Here is an 18483-nt window from a genome sequence, read left to right as displayed (position 1 = left end):
ATGACTTTCATTAAATGTTTTGGATGATAAACTTTCATTTCATGGACTTTGCAACATAGTCAGGGTTTCTGCACAGCTTACCAAGTCAAATTTAAGACTTTTAATGACCTAATTAATACCACATTGAATGAATTTTTATACCCTTTTCATGATTGCTTAAATCAATTTGTCCAAAGTTTGTTCTGTACTTCCCACTACTATGTTAATAGTTCCTAAAGATACAATTCATTAAATTAATGAACCAAAATGAACCAAAACATGATTAATTCATTTAAAGTATTTGCTCATTACGAGTGGGTGAGGCTCCTAGCTACTGTAGTATGAACAGCCCCCTTGGTCAATTGTCAAAACAATTCCACTTTTAGTTCACAGGTAGAAGTAGAACGTCTTCCAGCAGCTCAAAATCAGATACAGAAAAATGTACAACTTACATTACATTAATTCAATTCAAGACTCTTCCATAACTTCTAAGACATATTTAAGGAAACTAAATTCAGTGCTTTGTAAGACTTTTTCAGACCTGTAGATGTGCTGGTTCCCTGAGAAACAAATCTAGAAAAAGTCAACATACAAGGGAACAAAACTAACTACACATGGACCTTATAGCCAGAGATTCTGTCAAGCTGGTTCTTACAAGATTCAGGCGTAGTTTCAGAGCCTCATGCATCATTTGCTTTGCCTTGCAGTCATCCTGGTACTGGTCTTCTCTCCAGTTGGTGACAATCTGCTGCACTTGGCTGTAGAGCGAGGTGAGAAGGCCTTCCCTCTGTTCATCCTGTCCCTTCAAGCAGGTCAGCACCAAAGACAGGAACGGCTGCTGGCTCAGCAGAGACATGCTGAGGAAGGAAAAACTGAATTAATAAAAAGAAGAAATCTTGTTCACATAGCTGGCTAATTTTGTTTTTGCAGCTTCCATAGCCTGTGAGAGTGACGCCAAATGAAAACATCCTTCCAGCCATATGTACTCCCAAGTAAAATCTCGTTTGTTCAAGTATCAAAGATGTATGTGTTTGCCACTTACCTTTTCTGTTTCTGCCTGTCTCTCTCCTTACGTGAGGAAGAGCCCAGGTGCTGTCCTTTCTCCAGCTCCTCTCCTGCTGCCTTCAGCACATGGCCCTGAACCGAGGTGGGCAGCTTGGCTATCAACGGAGCCACCAGCCAAACACCTGACCGCTCCGAAGAGCTGCAGACCAGAGTGCAAACAAAAATGTTAAGACTTGAGCATCACTGTATGCAGACCAAAAACACTAGGAAAAGAAGGGAGCAGGACTTACCATCTGACCCCCTTGTGCGGAATTATAAATTTACATATTTATGTTCACAATAAGAAGTAAGTGAATTGCAATGAATGTGAAAAGACATTAAGTGCAAAGGTTTAAGCCTTAACAATATTACCTACACTTCAGATTTAAAGAACAAAATGTTTTTAAAATTTTATTAGAGAGAAAAACACATGGGAAAAAAAAAGGAGGACATACCTTAAAATAGGTTTCATCTTGCTTGTGGTGCTATTGTTGTTGGGTGCTGAGCCACCTTGGGCTGCTGCTCCGTTCCCTGAGGGGTTACTGGAGTTCATCTCAGCTGATTTCTGAAACACCTCTATGGTGGCCTTGGCTATGTTCTCCAAGAGTGAGTAGAGCTCCTATTGAAAAATAAAAGATGAATATTCAGATAATTTTGACAAAGACTACACATTCATATTTCATCCTTCAAAAAGCAGCAGCTTACATTGTTTGTGCTCTGTTTGATCATCAGCTGCAGCTCCAGGGACGACTGCCTCATCGTCCATTGGTCCATGTTCTATGAAAGAGAATAACTGATAGTTAGATACATTTTTTCCCCCTTTCTTGTCAAAAGCCAGTTCTGAGTATGCACGGTTCATTGTACTGGTAAGGCATTTCCTCAACCCCTGATTCAGCCAGGAGAGGGCAGCAAAAGTGCACCGTTCTGATTCAAGAAAGACATTATTTTTAAGAGAATAATCAGGGATGGTCGAAGCCTATACACTTGAAAAACCTGTCCATGTTTCATACATATACCAACACACACACACATAAATACACACACACACACACACACACACACACACACATATATATATATATATATATATATATATATATATATATATACACACACACATGTGTACACACGTGTACACTTATATATATATATATATATATATAAAACACAATGACAGTCTATGTTTATTTTCTACCTGTAGGATGCGTTTGATGCGCTGTCTCTGTGGGTTGTCGCCATCATCACTGTCCAGCTGGCGGTGAGGATAGCAAATAAGCTGCAGCAGCCGTTGGGCCTGAATGTTTACCAGCACCGGGTCCTGGAGGGCACTGCTGTCCTCAGACAGAGACTTCAGACAGCGCTCTCCCACCCATTCCTGCAGGACAGAACAAGAGGGAAAGCAGGGGGAAAGAGGAAAAAGGTGGCAGAATTAGAAACGTTAAAGTGGTCGGTGAATAACATTCCAATATCAGAGTAACAGCATCTTGATTTTAGGAGCAAGATTTCAGTGAAACCAGAGCTTAAGATATAGAATCATGTAAACTCATGACTCATGCAAAGCAAGCTTATCCAAAGCTGGGTGGGCGGTGATGAAAACAGGGCAAAGGTTCATTTCTCAGAAATAGAACTGCACATGTCAGAACCTTGCTGGGTAGAAACTGTGTCTGAAGTCTCTTAAGGGCTCAGAGCACGTCCTGCCCTCGGAGCTGCTGCCAGCTCTCTCTCTGGCCTTCATGTCCATGTGGCATAAGTAACATCTGTTGCAGAAAATGATCTCATTCACACTTTTTATATATCTTTGACTTACTGCATTTACAAGTAGCTCGGAAAAGCAGGAGAGCTTATAATATATTTTAATATTATTAAAAAAGAAACTTCACCGTTTCTATGCGCATTCACACTTCATTCACAGCTTTCAGGGAGAAAATACATAAGCATTGATAACACTGACCATGACAAGGACACTGTGCACTGGTCCTCGGAGAAGTCACTTGTACCTTCATTTTCACATCTTCCATTTCAAACCGACTGAGTTAACAGTGGTAGTGTAATTTTATTTCTTTCAAAATCAATCACCTCATTTCAACTCAATTTCTCACCTGCTGGCAGATCGTCTTCAGAACATACTTTGCATACACATCTAGGCTGGCCGTTTCTATGGAGACATTGCGTCCCTCAGATATGTCGTCGAGGCCAGCAGGATGTGACAGTCCTGAACCTCTTAGCTCAGCATCACCTAAAATATGAAGAGACCAGTAAAATCAACCAGTGAGATCTAACAGCGGAATCATGAGCAGGAAAACCAGTTATTCTTTATATAACAGGTTCCCACCTTAAACTTCTTAATATGACAGTGCTACAAAGATCCTTACCCAGCATGAAGACAGCTTTTAGGACAGCAAATACTGCTCCAACAACGATGCTGTTCTGAGAGGCAGCAAGAAGATGGCGATCACAAGACGACCGGATACCAACTGAGGATTTATCTGCAAAGTCATATCACCAGGATGAGATTAATATTCACAATCAAGTAGAAACAAAAATGTGTTGAAACAATGGTAAAAAGTTGTTGGTTGTGTTCACTACCTGACTTCACACCATCTTGGGGGACAGGGTTGCGCTGTGGCGTCTTGAAAAGGTGCAACAGAATCCTGCAGGTGAGTCTGGCTCCTGGCTCGGAGTCTTGCTCACTGCAGGCTGGAGGTAAAGTCCGGACACGTGCACTGATTAGAGTCGAGCTTCTTCACATCACATAACTCGAGCTCTCATTGTTTTGCATAGGCTACACCATCTATTCCATCAAAGCCACACATCTAAATTTAAACCTTGTCCTAGATAGACCTCTCATCAGTCAGGATGAAGAGGAATTTTCATAGAGCTGTTGTCGTGAAAGAGGGAGTGAGAACAAAGCATTTATCACAAGCCAGAGTTGTTGGCATTTGGCATGTGTAGCTGCGTTATAAAATGAGCCAAACACCAAACAGCATGGCTGAATGGGGCTTTGTGTCCAAGCTGGGAGAAGAAAGATTAACAGCAGGGAGAGAGAGAGGCTCTTCTCTGGCTAGTGCACAAAGCACATCGAGGTTTCATGGATCCAGATCAAATACGCTGCGTTTTCTTTCCTCTCTGACAGCAGTATGCATTATACAGATTGGTATTCCTTTCTATGAGCCAAGTAGCAATGTACTGTTCATTCATTTACAGAAAGCCTAATGGCCGTGAGATTATATATGCATAGATGCTTTTTGCATTGTTTCAAACAGTGGTTCTCAAGCAGTGGGAACTCGTACTCCATGGAGTATTTCTGCAGTTGGGTGGGAAGATGGGTAATCAAATAATTTGACAGAATATAAATTATGATTTGATAAAAAAAATTAATTATATATATATATATATATATACATATATATATATATATACATATATATATATATATATACACACACACACACACTTCAGTCAGTGGTAACACCTGAACACTGCATGTTGCAACTAAGAGTGCATGAAGGATGGCAGTAATATAAATGGCTGAAATAGATAGCTATGATCAAAATATGGTTGAAATAAAAAACAACAAGCGGTTACAATAGAAAACGCGGAAAAAGCTAAATGTGGCAGATAAACACTAAAAAAAAAAATCTAGAAGTTGTGGAAACATGGTTGAAAAAGCAAAAAATGAATGGGCAAATAGCTGAAATTACTTCTCCCACTCCAAGTCGGATACATGCAAACTTGACCAAACTGAGCTAAACGTTTACAGTTGATATACAGAATAATGATTTGATAGCACTTCTAAATTTTGCACCAATTTAATTGGCAATATATATTTTGGTATAACAGGATGCTTAAGGTTAAATAATCCTTACCTGCATTGAGGAGGGAAGGAATGGCCACACAACGAACCAGGTCTTCTAGGAGTAGGCACTGTCTAGCAATGAGAATGGCTACGAAGGTTGCCAGGGAATCGTGGAAGGACAAATCACTCACCTGAAGGACACGAGCGCAAAGATCAACTTTAAAATGAATGCTGTATGGTGACAAAAGCTGCTATAATTTAGAGGACAGCTAAGACTTGGAAATATCAAAAATGTGGCATACAAAGAAATTTGACAGAACAGCTAGCAATGGTAAGGATCAAAGCAAGAGAAGTGACAGATAACAAAATTATGAAACCACAACTCACATCTACATTACACAGTAAATCATTGAAGCCACAGTTGCCATTGTTGGAGGAGCAGCAGAGAGCCTTGAGGATGCCGAGCCACTCAGCACTCAAAGAGCGACAATACGCTGTCAGCTCTGCACACAGGATCCCAATATCGTTCACCCTGAAAGCACATCACACGATGTTAACAACAGTCCAACAGGGAGTGGGAAAACTGAAGCAGTCTCAGACATACACACATATAAAGTAATTATAACAAGAGTAACACACCTCTCAGGGTCTCGGTGGTCCACACACACATCCATGAGCACGTTACAGACGAAGCTGTAGCGGTTGGCTGGGCTGTCGTTCAGGATCTTGCCCACCATGGAGTGGTTGAAGTTGTGGGCTGAGGGGTTGGCGATGGCCTCCATCATGAACACAGGATCCCAAAGCATGTTCGAGTCTGACGGGTCGATGTTGCAGTAGATGGAGTTCTTCACTTTGGAGCAGAACTCACTGAGAGAGAAAACAGAATAAGAGGTAAGACTGGTGCTGAAAAGAAATAACTACAAATTACATCGAGTCGAACACAGAAAACAAGTCCTGGACACTATTTGACACATTCCCTTCTCAAATTTCATTTTCAAACAGCTGAATAGTTAATCATTCCTACCTGAAGATCTCGCCAAATTTGTTCTTGAGGTGACTGCAGGAGGTATAGAGGTCATACAGGTAGGCCAAGATGCAGCGCTCAGCAGAGGAACAGTCCGCCGGGTTCACACCTGATTTCACCACGATGCGCAACCTGTGAAAGCATTTTCCACACGTGATTCACCAGCGACTACTTCAGCAACGTATTTAAAGCAACAATCTGACAGTTTGGGTTGGCTTATTTGATTTCTTGCTGAGTGTCAGATGAGAAGACTGATACCGCTCTCATGGCTGTATGGTAAGAATGACACTAGCAGCCAGCTATCTTAGCTTAGCATGAAAACAACAGCTAGCCTGGCTCTGTCCAAAGGAAACAAAATCCACCTTCCAGCAACTCTGAAGCTCACTACTTAACTCACTAGGTCTTATGTGGTAATCCATACAAAAACTGAAATGTTAAAACAACTATTTGCAGTTTTACGGGTGGTTATGTGCCGGACTATGAGTGAGCTTTAGAGATGCAATCATGAGGCTGTTTCTCGCTCTTTTCAGTCTCTGTGCTAAGCTAAGTTAGCTGCCTGCTGGCTGTAGCTTCATATTTACCGGAAAGTCATGCGAGTGGTATCAATATTCTTGTCTAAATCTCGATAAGAAAGCAAATGAGCATATTTCCCAAAATATCAAGCCATTCCTTTAAGTCTTGTTTGTATAAGCAAAACTTTTATATTTAATTTAATTGATTTTAAATAGAGGTTTCATATAAGCAAACTTTCTCTTTAATGCTTAAGGCATTTAGCTAATGCTTAAAACAAAAACAAACTTTATAGAACTGCAACAGCAGAATCAGCTAGAATTCCTCAAGTACCAGCATCACAAATAACTGAGAACAGGCGTTCAGGAACTAAGTGCTCTGTCAGCAGTCCTGAGACAATAAAAATCCTCATTAAAGACAGTGGAAAGATTCTTTAACTTGCAACTCCAAACATCCTTTTTACTACTTTAATTATAAGTTTAACTGATGTATTAACCCTGCCAACATCCCTTTAAGGATGGGATCCGACCTCTATTTCAGTTAATTTCACTATAATGACTACAAAACCATACAGTCCCAGGTTTGGGCCCCCAATTAAATATCTATTCTAGTTTAGATTTAAATTTTTGGTATCCTGTTAGCAACATCACGTGTTATCAAGTCACATACCCATCAAAAACCTGCGCTGTCTGCTCAGGATTGAGAATGAGGCAGGAGTGGTATCTCCTCAGCACGGCTACAATACACAGACACAGGCTGGTGGTGTAGCTGCCCACCAGGCTGGACGACTTCAGCAGCAGCTCGGCTTCCACCAGACTCAATTCATTCAGAAGCTACAAAATACACACAGGCAACGGATATTTACAAACAGCGATGATTAAAAATATTTTTTTTCTGTTCTTTTCCATGTTAAATAACATTGATGATGAAGTTACTTGTACCTGAATAGCAAAGTCTATGAGGCCACTAATGTTCAGGGAGTACTCCATGAGGTCAAAGATGAACTGAATGTGCTGGACGAGAGGCAGGTGATAAGACATCCCTAAGGCAAAGCTGGTGATCTGTTCCAGCACGTTTCTGGACACCTGCACACAAAGACATCAAGACATCATTAACATGCAGAAAAAAAACAAACAAACAAAAACATTTCCCACCTTTCCTCTGGCTCTGAGCTGCAAAAGCACAAAACACTGTTCAGCAGAGCTCCAACAGAGACAGTCTACGTCTAAAATGAAACAATCTTCAATCAATATCTGATCCAACTCTTAGCAAGAAAGCTTATAAGCATATTTCCGGAATGTTAAACTATTTTATACAAAAACGGACACCAACACAACCATAATGCTTTTGGAAAGAAACAGTTTTTCACCTCTTGAGACTTTCTAAATCTATATTAGTTTCATGCAGTCTTGACTCTGGAACTGCCTTTAGCTTTTATGCTCAAAGCCACTGGAACATGCTAACTAATCATATTAGGGCTGCTCCAACGCTACCGTCTTTTAAAACTAAATTCAAAACATTCCTTTCTTGCTGCGCCTTTCTGGTTTGCTGCACTTAATTATGATTTTGTTTAGTTTGTATTCCTTTTACTGGTTTTAACTTATGTCTCTTTTTATTCTATCGGTGTAATTCATTACTTGTTTTATTCTTACTTTTTAATAGTTTTAATTAGTTGTTGGTCTTGATTAATTTATTTTCCTAATGGTTTTTAATTCATACATTTCATTTATGTGTTCGTTTTAATTTGTGTTTATTCATTTCTAATGTTTCTTGATACTATTCTCATATTCTTTGTGGTTGAAACTTCTGTGGCAGCTCAACCTTTGTGCAGCACATTGTGTTTCCACCTTGAATAACATCTGCTATATAAATAAAGCTTTGCTTGCCTGATTGCTATTAACTATACTTGAATTAAAAGCAATTAAAAATGCAAACGAAATGCAAAGTGTTTTATATTTTATCATCTATGTGATTTTATTGACTTTATTGGATTCAGGATCAACTCCATTCTCCATTACAACCTGTACCACCTAAAATTAAAATACATTATGTTCTGCTGGGTTTTCAATTTACAGCCACCAAAGTGCATTATCCATTCAAATTGTATTCAGACATCTCACAAGAGAAATCAAATTACACTCAAATTACATTTGCATCCAAATGAGTCACCTTGGGAGGCCTCTTGTTTTAGGCTGCTGGAGTATTTGCCTTAATGAACCCCTTTGACTGGTGAGGTTGTCTGGTCTTACCTGTGAGGTGACCTGGTGCTGGTCAAAGTGGGAGAGGTGCTGGAATTTGGAGAAGATGTCCTCTGCAGTGGGAAAGGCCTCCGGCTTACTCCTCTTTCTCTTTTGTCCTTCCTCCCCTCCTGTGTATTTGGGACAGAGAGGTGAAAAAAAATAAGAGAGGAAGCAACTCATAACTGGTCAGCAGTGTTCTTTCCAGTTAGCAGAACAGACCAGCCGTGAAATCAAGTTAAACCAGTGGCCTGTTATCTTATTTCCAGCCTCCTTCAAATTGAAGCTTTACTGCCAAAGACACTGCTATAAAAGCAGTTAAAGTAAAGGAAATTGTACTTTTCATTTAAGAGAAACACAGTTGTGAGCTGAAGGTCATCATGAGCTCAAAGGAATGTGCTAAGTTGACACAAAACACTCCAATCTGTGCAATTATAACTCTGAAAACCTTAAATCACCTTAATAAGGTCACATGTATCTGAGATAAAGTGTCTGTGAACAGATGAGAGCTATTAGCATAGAAATTGGGTGGAAAGAAGATTGAGTAATGCCATCCCCCCCAGGTCGATAAAGAAAGAAAAAAAGATTGTTCTCTGAAGAAGGGCAAGAGAAAGGGAATACAAATGAAAAGTATTCAAAGAGGAGAGTTATTAGGATCGGCCACAGTGAGAAAACAAGCAATCGATGTGTGCCAGTGAACAATGTTCCAAGTATGATGAGGCTGCTGCTTTCCACAAGGCAAAATTATATTTAATAAGATATTCATGGATTATTCTACAGAGGGATGCAGGAAAAAATTCACTCAATAAATCGGGGGACATTCATCAAAACTTCAAAGCAATTTCACTGATTCACATTTTCATTCCTTAACATGAAAAGTAGGTACAATTAAATTGATGAAACGTAATCTTAAATGGCAGCTGGCTGCCAGACAAACTGCATGCCTACAGCTAAGGTAATGTAAAATATCAACTAAATGGGAAACGCAGGACATTAAGCATCAGTCAAAAGCTGATAAAATTGAGGTACCTGTTTCTGCTGTGCTTTTGCGGTTGAGCACCTTCAAGATGTCTTTGGTAATTTTCTTGATGGTGTGTCGCGCCTCATCTCTCAGTTTGCCCACACCGTACAGGACCACTAACCGCTGGTTGCACTCGTGGCTGGCACTTTCCTCCTAAAGGCAAAGACAAAAGGACACAAGGATCCTCATGAACTGGATGCACTTGATAACCTGAGCAGCACACCAAGAAATAATATGAACCAAACAACAGGAAAAAATATATTAGTGCATATATTTTTGCACCACAGACATGACATGGTTTGAGGAATAATTTTACAAATGTAACTTTTAAATTGTAAAGTATAAATCTCAATTGTTGAGTTGACTTTGAGGTTTCAACAGTAAGGTGAATCAAGTAAGATCTGGTTGAACTGCAATGGTTGAAAAACAACTGAAAAACATAACACCATTAAGTAAAGAAAGTTGTAAATGTTTAACACAAATCTGAACAACTGCTGAAGTGGGGCGTGAATTAAAGTTCAGAAAGTTGTGGAACGGAGAACTTCAAATTCTAACATGAGAAAGGTGCAGACTGTATATTTTATGCATCAGGACTGAAGCTTTAATAAAATACCAGTCAAAATAGAATGTGGTGTTTTCTAAGGAATCGTGCTCATCCAAACATCCCTGGGATTTCTTTTTAAATGCCAAACTATGAGCGTTCTCACCTGAGGAATAGGGAAGTGAGTGGCATACTGAATGTGGCGGGGTTGCTCGTATAGCTGAGGAAAGGCGGGGTCCATGCCCTTGTCCTTACAGCCAGCCTTGCTGTCCTGCTCTGGAGCTGGCTTCTCTGGAGAAGGGCTGCCCTTAGACTCACAGTGCATCGGAGGAGAGAACATCTGCAAGGCAAAAGGAAGCTGAAATGACTCTAAGGAAGGACACATGAGCAATGCCAGAATGTTCAAGAGAGAAATGTTGTAGAAGTGATTCAAATTTGTGTATAAAAAAAAAAAAAAAAGCTTTATGGCAGGAAACTTAAAGGTTAAATACTGTGTTTACCTCGTCAAAATTAGCACTGGAGTTGTGATCAGTCTCCATCGACTCTGACAGACCGGTATCCTGTTGAACAAACCATAATCTCATGTTACCCTTTTTACGCCACACTGTTAGTTTGTACTGCTGCACAAAGTGACTCATCACACTCCACAACACCAACAACAGATGCCTCCAACGTGCCTCCATCTTGACACTGCTGCCTGCATCCTGCTCCTTGCGCTCTGATTCATCGGAGGGCTCGTCGCTGGGGGATCGCGGGCGCGGCAGGTGGGAGTCAGAAGCCAGGTCACCACGGGAAATGAGTGTGCACATGTAGATGTTGTGGGAAAAGACGTCATGACGGATGAGCTCACAGAAGAGCAGGACGAGGTTGGAGAACTCCACTCGTTCACTTTCATTCCCAGGCTCCGCTACAGAGGGGAAAAGAGGATTTGAATAATTTAATAGCAGGTTTCCCTTGCCAAATCATTTATAATAAATATGCACTGGGAAATGAAATAAGAGGCAAAGACAAAAGGATATAAAGTTCCCTCAGTATTAGATTGAGATCAAGTTTGGCACATTTGAGAATTACAGCCGCAGGAAATGACTGAAAAAAGAAAGACTTACTCAGCGTGGGGGCCTGAGTGTCAAGGAACTGCAGCAGAACATCCTGAAAGACCGGTAGTGTGGCAGCTGAGAGGGAGCCGGATGACACAGAGCCCTTCTCATCCACCACCTCCGACTCACCACACCTCTGCAAACAAACACACAGCCTTTGAGTGCTAAATGTAGAGCACTTATTTAAAAACTTTCCTTATTTGACACGTTTATTTGAGTTCACAGTTTGGTTTACAGATGCCACAAAGTACGAATGAAGCATTAGGAGTATTTCAAATGTTATCATAATGCCGGAGGGCATGACGGGTCTGTAGGGCAAAACAGCAAGTAGGAAACTCAGCTGTTGATTTGTAAAATACAAACTGAAGTGCTATGCAGATGAATATGAAAGGTGGATATTTTCAGACATGACAGCGCAGTTACTCAGACTTAGATCAGTGGTTCCCAACCCCCCCTGGGGTCCCAAAATAAATCTGAGGGGTCAAAAGATGATTAAAGGAATAAGGAAAGAAAACACATTTCTGTTAATATTGGTTTTTTTTGTTGTTTTTTTTTTTTTTTACAACTTTCTCAAATGTTTCTGGTAACATGCAGAATATTTTAATCTCTTCCAGCCTCTAAAAAACAATTTAAATGAAATTTCTGAGCAGGAAAGCTTATTCTCTGTTTGAACTGCTGATAACACACACACCCAGTAAGGCCCTAAATTGTGATGCAGAGTGCAAAGGGTCACAAGTCAAGGCTGGGAACCAATAACAGAAGATGTAATGAAGTTGGTTACTACTAAGCTAAAACTGTGTGGAAATCAGTTTGGGGCTGTGTATAAACAAGCAAGAGACAGAAACATGTATCAGAAGTCAGCGGAGGTGGTGTGTCTCTTACCTCTGCTTCTATTTCCGCCTGTCTCTTTTCCAGCAGCTTGGCCACCACCATGGCCCTGTGTCTGCCAGAACGCTTACAGCAAACTGCCCACTCACAAAGCAAGGTCACCACCGCATCATCATCCGGTGACATCTGGACAGAAACATGCATTTTGAGACAATATTGCGAGTGTGGTTCACATTCCAGCATTAAAATTATACCATCAAATTAAAAACTATTAGCTCAACTTTAATGGTGACTGTGTATTTTTGTAGTATCCCATTTAAAAAGATTCTGTTTTTAAAAATAAGAAGACTCAATCCTTACTTCATGGCCGTCTTTACTCTGGCCTGACCCAAATATCCTGTTGTACAGCGAATCCAGTGAGTTGTTAAAGTCAGACTTCTCAAAGCTGTGGTTGTCCAAAACCTCCAGAGTGTGGAGAACCCTTCCGATGGTAAATCCTGGCAACAGATCGCAAAAATCATCTCAAACATTGACCATTGTTGTCCTCCAACAAGCTTGTTTGTATGAGCTGTTCACAGGTGTCTGCAGAGACAAAGGAACAGTTGTCTCACCTGCTGTGGTCTCCTGGCACTTATCAAACGACCACCTGAACTCCACTGCCTGGCCCCGCTCCTTAACTTGCTCCTCGATTTCTCTCAACTTTGCTCGGACCTGCGGTGAAAGAAGGGTTCAGATATTATCCTGTCATCTGGCAAATAAAAATATCCAAAAGTCAATGGGAAAAACCAACTAAGAGTGGTTACTGCCAGAATCTCGCCAGCTGTGTTTATGAGGTGACAGGTCTCTCCTACCATCTTAAGTGGTACGACTAGAATAGTCCTTTTTCTCTTAGTTTATTTGTTTGTTTTATTTTACCTGCATTAGTTACTTCTATGTGCCCAGATCTGTTCTGCAATAACATGCTGTAACATTTTGTCACCAAGCAAGAGGGTTTTGTGCTGTACACACACACACGCATGCATTTTCAAGTGGTCTTGAAATAAACAGAAATAGAAGAATAAACACTGCATCAGTGCTGATGGAGGTACCTGCTGTGTAAAGGCAGTGTTGCCTCCTGGCATTGGTAAGCTGGATGGGGCGATGGGCAGGAGGTCCAGAGGGGAGCCAGTCTTATTCCTGCTGTCTGTTAAGGAGTAATGCCACACCAGAGCACTGGGACAACACAACACTATGCTCTGATGTGACAAGAACCACACACAGATAACAAGGGAGAGCAAAAACAGAACTAGTCAGTGATGTATTTTAAGCTTCGTCTTATAGTTTCAAAACCATTTTCAAAGTTATTTATCAGAGCATGACCGAAAAAAGTGTCACGCATATCAATTATGTATCAGTCAAAATGAAAGTATAATACCTGTAACATGCAGCTGAGGCCAAACACCAGAGGCCTGTGCTGCGGGCAGATGTAGAAATCCGTGAAGGGTGTCTGGGGCTGGTTCCCTCCTGCTGGCTGGGAGGTCGGGGTGGGGGGCAGGGCGTTACCTTGCTGCGTCAAGATGCCATGCGCTGGATGTCCTCCTGTGCCGGGGCCTAGGCTGCCGTCGCTTAGCAACAGGTTGAGGCGGCGTGTGCAGAAGTAAGCCAGTCTCCGTGACAAGTAAGCGGACTGTACAAATTCCCCTGAGTACTGCAGGACGGAGGAGAGATTCACAGCATTACCCACTGCACTCAGTGACCATTAACATCAGTCAGCTTTGGAAATAGAAACAAAATGAGAGGCCGTGGGCCCCAGAGGCTACTGACAGCAAAGGTCAACACCGCCAAAGTGCTGTGAACGAAGAAACACAGCAGGTTCGTGATAAACCGTGGACAGCTGCAGAGGCCTGTTGTAACACGGAGCAGCTAGTGTGTGTAACTGTGTACAGCTGTGCGAATGTAAAGTAGTACTGCGTGTTTCCCAAATGCAATCCATCAGTGCATGAGTGATGAGAGACTAATGTAGAGAAGCTGAGATGCCAGTAAATGGATGGAGGAGTATACCTGCAGTAAAAGGGGCAGGAGGAGTCTCAGAAGCTCATCTTCACCAGGTCGGACCTTCTCAAAGCACTCCAACACCCACGTCAGGAACTCATGTCTGTCTAACATACCATCCTGAACACAGAAACAAAACACAGCTGCATCTTAATATCAAGTAGATGGACATAATTATTACAATGTTTAATGTAGAGACCTACAGTTAAGTCATTAATGGATTCACTGATTGAAAAATGCAGTAACCTCCATCTTCACTTCAAAGACTCAGGTTGGTAAAATATCTGAAAAAGTAATCCTTTACTGATTCCTTTTCAAAGCTACTCTCCCCAAATGTCATGTGATTATTTTGTTACTCAGAGAAAAATTGTCATTTTACTTTGTTGTTGTATGTTGTTCGATACTTGCTGTCATCTAATTAAAACTGGTCTTCACTTGTTTATTACAGTGGCTGAGACCAGCCTGTTTAATAAAACCGAAAGTAGTGTCCTCTGCTGTTTTGTGCTATTTGTTATTCCAGCAAAATGTAAAGCAGAATGAGACGACGAGAGGAGAAAGCATTTTCCTTGAAAGCTAAATGTTGCCAAATCACATCTTCTAAAATAATTATGTTGAAATTTTATGTGCAATACAAGAAATGCCTCTAGCACCATTTTAAGCACAGCTCTAAATACTGTAACTACCAGAGATCCATTAGAGTGCATTATTTCTACTGCATCACTGGGAAAATGAATGTGATTACTTTAACATGCTAACTCCAACAGTGTTCAGCAGTAGACTACTGAGGGGTGAACTGACCTGAAACATGAACATGGCCAGCTTCTCGTTGTATTCCCACTGCTTCATGGCCGTCTCGACGTCAGCGGGAGTGGCTGGTAGGGGTGAGCTACAACCTTGACTGGGAACCTGTCTGTAAAACTCAGCCACCTTCTGAAGCTGCTCCCACAGGTACTTAGTAATGATCTGGGTCCATTCTGCACACACAAACAAAAACACACACACAAAATGCATTTTAACACAACAGAAAAATCTAATAACAAGTAACACATATTCTACTCAGAAAAAAATTGAATCATCCCATAGAAATAATCATAATTATGTATTTTTAGCCAAAGGTCAAAAGAAATAAGCCTAAAAACACATCAACGCTCCTTAAAAAAAAACATGCTGATTACCTGCTTCGCTCACTTACCTATACAAGGATCAATCACATGTCTCTTCTTGACTTTAGTTTCTGTGATGGCTGCGTGATACGCACAGGTCATCTTGATCATCCACGCTGAACGCATGACAGGGACCGAGTACTTGGCCAAGTATCCAAAAACCTCCTCCTTTTTGCTGAAGATTGGAACCTGTGAGAGGGGCATTTCATGTGCATCAGTAATGTTGAGTGAAAGAATTCACAACACACCCAGAATATTTCTATCAAAACACCACAAATAACAAGAAAATCAGAACTCTGCCATAAAACAAAGGTCAAAGTAATTTATTGAATTTCTTTTTTATGAGTAGTGTTGCTTTTTTTCCAAACAGCTGATAAACTTTCTAATTATGTAAACACACTCGACAGAAATCCTTGGGGATTTTTTTTTTAGCTAAATTAATTTTCTGCTCCACCACTGCCTGTTCTGATTTGAAAATGAATGCACTGGAGGAACGGCATGCATGAAGTCCACAATTTCTGCTGTTGTCCTGATATTGTTTCAACTGTGGCGCAGGTGACGCAGCTGGGGAGAAACCTGGAACTGCTGTATTTCTGGAAAAGTGACCTGTCAAAAACACAGTAACAAAGCATTGTTTAATATGGTGAGGAAACAATCAAATATGTATGTATGCAGCAATGCAAGTAGGAATTAAAATAAATACTAAACAAACTGCAGTTGAATTGTAAATAATAAAGATTTATGAAATACTTGAATGAATACAAAGCTCATCATCTTGATTTATTTATTTTCTCCAGTTTGTATGAGAAAAACATCTCCCCATACAATCTATAAATATAGATTTTCAAGTTTAAAAAATAAAACACCACTAACAAATAAAGACATTCATTGTGTTTTGAGTCAATACACCCAAACAATCCAAACACTAAACTTGATTTACACAGAAGCATCAGTTTGGTTGTTTTAATAAGGAAATAAAAGAAAGAAAAACACACCATTACCTACCTTTTCTGAATTGTTCTTGTTTTGTAACGTTGAGCTGATTCATCCAGGAGAGTTCTGCACAGTTTGGGGGACTGCTCTGTCACCATGGCCAATCCAACTACTGGTATTTATTTGTTTTCTCTCTTCTTAGCTTTCACAGAACTGACTCGTAAATGTCTCCAAATAGTGATACATCTTCTGTCTTCTGCTGATTATCCATTGTTGGGTCACAGTGGCATCAGGCTAAGCAACGTAATACAATCATATCTCCCAGTAACATTTTCCAGTTTCTCCAGGAGGATCCAAGGCGTTCCCAAGCCAAATGAAATAAATTACCTCACCCAGTGTGTTCTGGGTACCCAGGATGTCCGGGCGAAAAAAATCTATCAAGTCTTGCCAGACCACAACAAGTGAAGCTAAATTTGCATGCTCACATTGCAAAACTCTTGAGATGTTAACACAGGACGTGCAAACATGTGCCTGTATTCTACAGCCTCTCTAGCTGCGTTAGCTAAATGCTAACATTTACCTTTGAACATTTATGATTGAATTGATCTTATTCACACTTTGAATATTTTGTGGGAATCTAGTCTCTTTTCTTGTGGACATGGATGAAAAATGTTGGGATTTTGTTATGGTCTTAAAAAAAAAAATCAATACCAGTTCTTTCAGAATATAAATAGTGGAAATCAGCATGAACAAAAAAAACATGAAAACAAAGAAACAAAAGAAAAACCATGCACAGGGGACTGATGTGCAAAAAATTACACCGATTATCCAGCTAACCAAAGCACAATACAGAGGGTGTGGCCAATGTGGAAAAAATATCTCATATGTACAAAGCAGATTTCTCCAACAATTATAATACCAGTTAAAGCAATATAAAAAAAAACATTTAATTAAGAAGGCTTTTAGTGACATACACCAGGGTCTTACCTTTTTAGCCAGCTGTGTTAGGGGTTTAGTCCCAGCTAAATCGGTAAACCAGTTATTGATGGAGCTCTGTGACCTTGCTGTGACAAGCCAGAAATTATCTTTCTGGTTGACCTGTGGCTTACGCTTCCCTGTATCTGGAAACGTGTTGTAACGCAGCTTCTCTGCAATAATGCTGCTGAAGTTTGAACTGATCTGCAAAGCATTGAGGGAAACGTGTGTGATGGCCAGATCAATTATGAGCACTTACACAAAAATAAAACAAGTAGCATACAGTGTAGCTACAGTGCCAACAGTCATTACCTTTGAAGGGTTGAAGTTGACATTTTTGGCACTGCCATGTTCGTCACCAGACACAGCTGGTTGGTTATTGAATCCTTGCTTTACATTCAGTGCAGTCAACTCATCCTGAAACACACATTTCAGTGCACATTGATAAAACATTAGTGTCAGTCTACAATGATTCATTATTTCTGATCCTAAAACAGCCAGTAGTAGTTGGAGGAAATCAGTGTGTGCTTGATTAGGTTTGCCACCAGGAAAATGCACTTAACTATAATGAAATGTTATTAAGTCATTGTTAAAAATATTTGCAGACACGGTGACAGAATACCCCAGGGGTAAAGCATCCAGTTTTCCATCTACATCAACACATTATCTTTGGTTAATAATAGATCAGGAGCCAACAGCACTACCCAGCTAGGCCAAACTCCAATTTTAACACTGGGAATAGATCATTTAGCTTACTACACTCGTACAGATCACAAAGCTTAGCTGTGCAGGTTTCGCTAACGTTAACTCGTACCAAAACATCAAGCTAACAAACAATTATCTGCCACGCACAATCTAAAAAGCCAACGATTATTGTTTTCTATCATAACGCTAAAAAATCGTAGTAGTTTATTTCAAACTGCATAGCATGGACAAGCTTAGCAAACTCTGGTATCTAACGAACCGGTTCTTTTCCAAATAAGCTGGCGAGCTAGCTAACAAACTGACAACTGGGTGCTGTTCATTGTTATTGCTAGGCCCCAATCGTCTAGAGGGCTCGCTAAACAGGCTAGCTAGTGTTAGCTCGTACAGGTTCTTGACTCAATATTTCCCTGCCCTAAACAGCATTCCTGGCCTTTCAGAATGCGCATCGTAAAAATCTGACCTCTTTTTGTTTTGGATCTTGAGGATAAACGTCCGGAGGGCCGAGCCGTGGCCGCTTTAATGGCCGGTGTTCGTAACTTAGGATCCCGAAAGCAGCCATCATCCAGCGGCATCACAGCCAGGGCTTTCCTCCTCCTCAG

The 18483-nt window shown here is 40.6% G+C and overlaps 1 protein-coding gene across 2 annotated transcripts in view; it reads right to left on the bottom strand.

The window, feature by feature from the left end:
- med12 (mediator complex subunit 12) overlaps positions 1-18483 on the bottom strand; it is a 24861-nt gene extending 6378 nt beyond the window's left edge. For both annotated transcript variants that reach the window (XM_056382749.1, XM_056382750.1), the window contains exons 1-31: positions 18345-18483; positions 17492-17596; positions 17192-17383; positions 15301-15460; positions 14907-15082; positions 14118-14228; positions 13492-13764; positions 13166-13312; positions 12689-12788; positions 12438-12574; positions 12132-12263; positions 11259-11385; positions 10830-11059; positions 10653-10712; positions 10319-10492; positions 9620-9764; positions 8603-8721; positions 7295-7438; positions 7023-7186; positions 5844-5975; positions 5459-5686; positions 5207-5351; positions 4890-5010; positions 3610-3720; positions 3396-3509; positions 3123-3259; positions 2219-2398; positions 1729-1800; positions 1479-1642; positions 1022-1183; positions 635-836 (exon numbers count right to left, since the gene is read on the bottom strand). In XM_056382749.1, the coding sequence (XP_056238724.1) occupies positions 635-836; positions 1022-1183; positions 1479-1642; positions 1729-1800; positions 2219-2398; positions 3123-3259; positions 3396-3509; positions 3610-3720; positions 4890-5010; positions 5207-5351; positions 5459-5686; positions 5844-5975; positions 7023-7186; positions 7295-7438; positions 8603-8721; positions 9620-9764; positions 10319-10492; positions 10653-10712; positions 10830-11059; positions 11259-11385; positions 12132-12263; positions 12438-12574; positions 12689-12788; positions 13166-13312; positions 13492-13764; positions 14118-14228; positions 14907-15082; positions 15301-15460; positions 17192-17383; positions 17492-17596; positions 18345-18446 (4566 nt within the window). In that variant the 5' untranslated portion in view covers positions 18447-18483. The remainder of the gene's footprint in view (positions 1-634; positions 837-1021; positions 1184-1478; positions 1643-1728; positions 1801-2218; positions 2399-3122; positions 3260-3395; positions 3510-3609; positions 3721-4889; positions 5011-5206; positions 5352-5458; positions 5687-5843; positions 5976-7022; positions 7187-7294; positions 7439-8602; positions 8722-9619; positions 9765-10318; positions 10493-10652; positions 10713-10829; positions 11060-11258; positions 11386-12131; positions 12264-12437; positions 12575-12688; positions 12789-13165; positions 13313-13491; positions 13765-14117; positions 14229-14906; positions 15083-15300; positions 15461-17191; positions 17384-17491; positions 17597-18344) is intronic.

Source organism: Seriola aureovittata, chromosome 8 (genome assembly GCF_021018895.1).
Source record: "Seriola aureovittata isolate HTS-2021-v1 ecotype China chromosome 8, ASM2101889v1, whole genome shotgun sequence".
NCBI lineage: Eukaryota > Metazoa > Chordata > Actinopteri > Carangiformes > Carangidae > Seriola > Seriola aureovittata.
This window is presented reverse-complemented; position numbering and strand designations above follow the sequence as displayed.